Source organism: Homarus americanus, unplaced genomic scaffold (assembly GCF_018991925.1).
Source record: "Homarus americanus isolate GMGI-L3 unplaced genomic scaffold, GMGI_Hamer_2.0 scaffold35471, whole genome shotgun sequence".
Lineage (NCBI taxonomy): Eukaryota > Metazoa > Arthropoda > Malacostraca > Decapoda > Nephropidae > Homarus > Homarus americanus.
In genome coordinates, this window is record NW_024731767.1 from 4,922 (window position 1) to 8,954 (window position 4,033).

A 4,033-nucleotide genomic window follows, 5' to 3' on the forward strand; every position below is an offset into this window, starting at 1 on the left:
CCTCAACAGTTGCTGCAGTTATCACAGTTGAACCAATGTTACCACCAGCAATATCAATAACAATAGAATCCTCAAAATTAATCCAGAAAGATGGACAAACTGAAAAAAAAATGAAACTCGGAAAAGGTCGTACAGGGATCAAAATGCTGCTGCTAGTAGTAGCAGTGAAGTTTATAAGTTAAAACAAGAGCTTGATAATGTAAGACGACAAAATCAAGATCTTCAAAAGCGATTACAACTATTTCATGACCTGTTCAATGACAAAAAGCGATTGGTAGTTATGATCAAGAATTGGGTATCAGAAAATTAATAATATGCAACATCTTTACAGGCAAACAGAGTATTGGGTTTTATATCTAGAAGTGTAAGTGCAGAGTCTTATTACAAAATGTTTGTTTTTTATTTCTTCCCTCGAAAGAAAACTTTATATAATTAATATTTCTCCATCTTCATTTTCTGATTGATTATTGGTATTACTATTTGTTATATTAGTTGGAGTGGTGGTGAGTGTGGCGGGTATATCAGTGGATTGTTGCATAAATAGTGGTGGGTGTGATTTTAGTAATACATTTTTATCAGGTATTATTAATTGATTGGAATCATCTCTTAATTTATTTAACACATTAATATTTAAATGCCTATACCGGCGACTCGCTGCTAAATTAGCATTAACTCCCCAAACTAATTCCTTATCTTTCAAAAAACTTTTTGTATAATACTGGTCAGTACTTATCGTATTCTCTCTTATCTCTCCTGATTTATCATCCCCACTTCCATTACCCTCTCCTTCTTCTTCTTCTTCTTCTTCTTCTTCTTCTTCTTCTTCTTCTTCTTCACATTCTCTATTTATAATTTTATCTGTTGTATTTCCTTGATTTACATAATGAGAAATAAACTCCTTATAACTAGAATGACCTAATATTTCACCTATAATTTTTAATGGCATAATTGTATCCTTTGACATTTGTTGTGATAAAATATTAAAAATTCTAGTTGCATAATCAGCTCTAATGGAATGTAAACCAGCACCTTTGAGTTGTTCTTTTTCAGTTTCGTAATTTGATTGTTGCTTAAATTTTCTATTCTCAGCAATTAAATGTAGGGATTTTCTAAAAAATTTTTGTGTACTCTGATAACTTACATTAAATATCCTATCATTCAAAAAGGGCAGAAATGACTTGTTTCCTTGTGTTTTTGCATTTAATTTAAATTCTAAATATGGTATTAGATACTGTGTAAAAAAAATAAAGGGTTCACCATGAAATATAGGAATATTTCGGTCTTTTCCTTGTTTTCCGTAATAAACGGGTAAAACAATTGACTCTGATTTAGGATTATAACTGTCTATAATATTTTGATAGGTTAATTTTTCAGTTTCCTTAGCTCTTAATCCTGTATGATATATAAGAATTAGTTTATATATATGTTCTCTATTAATACGGCTGTTATTCCAAATGTGAATAAGAGTCTGAGAAATTAGAAGACTGTCGAGAATTGGTTTATTATTTCTCCTAAGACTACCACATAACTTTGGTAGAGCTAATTCTACACCTAGAATAGGACCAATTAAATATTTATTTAGTGTTCGTATATTTGTTTTTCTTGTCTGAAATTTAATCTTACCATCTTGATTGAGGTATGTGTTGTAATCTTCAACTATTACTGTAGTTAATAATGCCTTCCTTCCTATTTTATCAACTTTGAATCGTCCAAATTTTCTTATAATACTTTCATAGTTTCTTAGACTAACCTGTTTAAGCATACGAGTTCTACTATTACCAACAATTGTTCTTTTGGTAAGAGGATTTATATATGGTTTATTATATTCATTTTGGAGACGATCTATATCATTTTCATTAAAATAATTTTTTAATTCTTGAATAAATGTATTTTCCATTTATATATTTTTTTATTTTTTATAAAATTATTTATTTGTGAATAATATTGAAGTTGTATATTTTTCATTTTTATTCTATATTAAAAATATAGAATAACAAAATGTATATTAAATATAATAAAAAGGATTATGAAGTAGAAGTAAGTGATGGAGATCAAGATGGTGATAATAAAGATGATAGTAGTGATGAAGGAGACGACGATATAGAAAAGATAGATTCTATTAAAGAAGGTATGGTGGAAAATGTAGATTCTAGTAGTAAAGAAGCTGGTGAAATAGATTCTGAAGATGGTAAAGAAGTAATAGATTATAGTAATATAGTTTCTAGCAGTGAAAAAGGTGGTGGTGGTGAAGAAGAAGATTCTGAAGATGGTAAAGAGGTAATAGATTCTAGTAATATAGTTTCTAGCAGTGAAAAAGGTGGTGGTGGTGAAGAAGAAATAGATTCTGAAAATGGTAAAGAAGTAATAGATTCTAGTAATAAAGGAAGTGAAGAAGATGATAAACGAGATATTGATTCTGACATAGAAGAAGTAAAATTAGAAGATTCTAGTGTAGGTGTCAATAATGTAAGAATATGCAGTAGAAAAAGAAGATTTGCATCAGGAGGAGGAGGAGAAGGAAGAAGAAGTAATGAGGAAAATGAAAGCAGTACAGTTTTTGAGAGAAAAGCAGTAAAAGAAGAGCAACTTTCTGGTAGTGGAGAAGATGGTATACAAAGAAGGAACAAAAGAACAATAGAAGAGGGAAGAACAGTAGTAGTGAGAGGAGGAGGAGGAAGTGGTACTGGTAGTGGAGAAGATGGTATACAAAGAAGGAACAAAAGAACAATAGAAGAGGGAAGAACAATAGTAGAGAGAGGAGGAAGTGGTACTGGTGGTGGTGATGATGAAAGTGATGAAGAAAGTGATGAAAGTGGTGATGATGATATTTCTAGCGAATTAAAAGAATTAAAAATATCTAAAATAACAAATTTAATTAATTCTGAAATATCCCGTATATTAGTAATAACAATACTCATACTAATTATATTAGCTATGATGAATTTACATTGGTCTTTCCTTTATATTATAATATTAATAATATTTATAATGATACCAGTTATTAGTAAAAATATAGCAATATTATTACTAGAATATTGGGAAATTGAAATATAGTACAATCAAATTCTAAAATTTTTTTACATGATCTGGAATACTTAATGTAAAAATGTACAAGCTAATTTGGCCATATTATCTACATAATCATGTTCTTTTAATCCAATATGTGCTGGTATCCACAAAAAATTAATTTTAAGTTTTTTGTATATGTTACTATAATTATCTAAAATGGATTGTAATCCACTATGGGAGTCACAATAATTCACAACTATTACAATCAATCCAATTATTCAGACGAGGCATTTGGGTTGCAATACATTTATTATATTTGTAAACAATATAGGCACAACCAGCTGTTCCATCCTGTTGTACAGATCCATCAGTATATATAGTAACTAACTCAGTTGTACTGCTGGTACTGGAAAGTTGCTTGGTAAGTTGACCAATTTGTTTAATAGTCTTTTTCTTCTGTATATGTTTGGGATTATATTTATTCGTCCTAGTATAATATACATTTTCAGTTGATTTCATCATCATTCTTCTTTTCTGAAAAAAAAAATGATAAATTAATTTCACCACCCCACTTTTTTTTTCTTCACAGCAGCAAATAAATAAAGCTAGCCAGCCTCAATTCCTCTTCGGAAAAAGGTTACAGTTTTGGTTAAAGTTTAATTTTTTGTATGGTGAATTAGTGCTTACTTTAGTCACCATTATCATAATGGTCTCTCGTCTCTCGGGTCCTAATGAACTCTTCAACACTGGCTGCAACAGGCCCGGGTAAATGGTAAGGGTAATTCTTCAACGTGTCCTTGTAGTTGTAAACTGTCATGTGACACAAGAACTTAAGCATGGGCACGTTTTTCCATTGTTTCATCTGCAGCAGATCAAATGACGAAGGCTCCTCTACCTGTAACCCATCTTTAGTCATAGAAAGCCAGATGTCATAAAGTTTGTACTTATCGGTAATGATTGACTTCAAGAAAATTTGGGCGTCAAAGGTAATATAGATCTCTCCGCCTCCTTGACATTCAAAACC

General features: G+C 30.4%; 1 protein-coding gene across 1 annotated transcript; it reads left to right on the forward strand.

The window, feature by feature from the left end:
* Positions 1–1,998: 1,998 nt before the first annotated feature.
* LOC121867827 (dentin matrix acidic phosphoprotein 1-like) lies at positions 1,999–3,547 on the forward strand. Its single transcript, XM_042367949.1, has 2 exons — positions 1,999–2,815; positions 3,519–3,547. Exons 1-2 carry the CDS (start codon positions 1,999–2,001, stop codon positions 3,545–3,547), a joined length of 846 nt encoding a protein of 281 aa, XP_042223883.1.
* The last annotated feature ends 486 nt before the right edge of the window (positions 3,548–4,033 follow it).

Coding starts and splice junctions, on each gene's coding strand:
- LOC121867827 (XM_042367949.1), top strand. CDS start 1,999: ATGTATATTAAATATAATAAAAAGGATTATGAAGTAGAAGTAAGTGAT. Junction 2,816..3,518: donor TGAAGAAAGTGATGAAAGTG/GTGATGATGATA, acceptor ATACATTTTCAG/TTGATTTCATCATCATTCTT.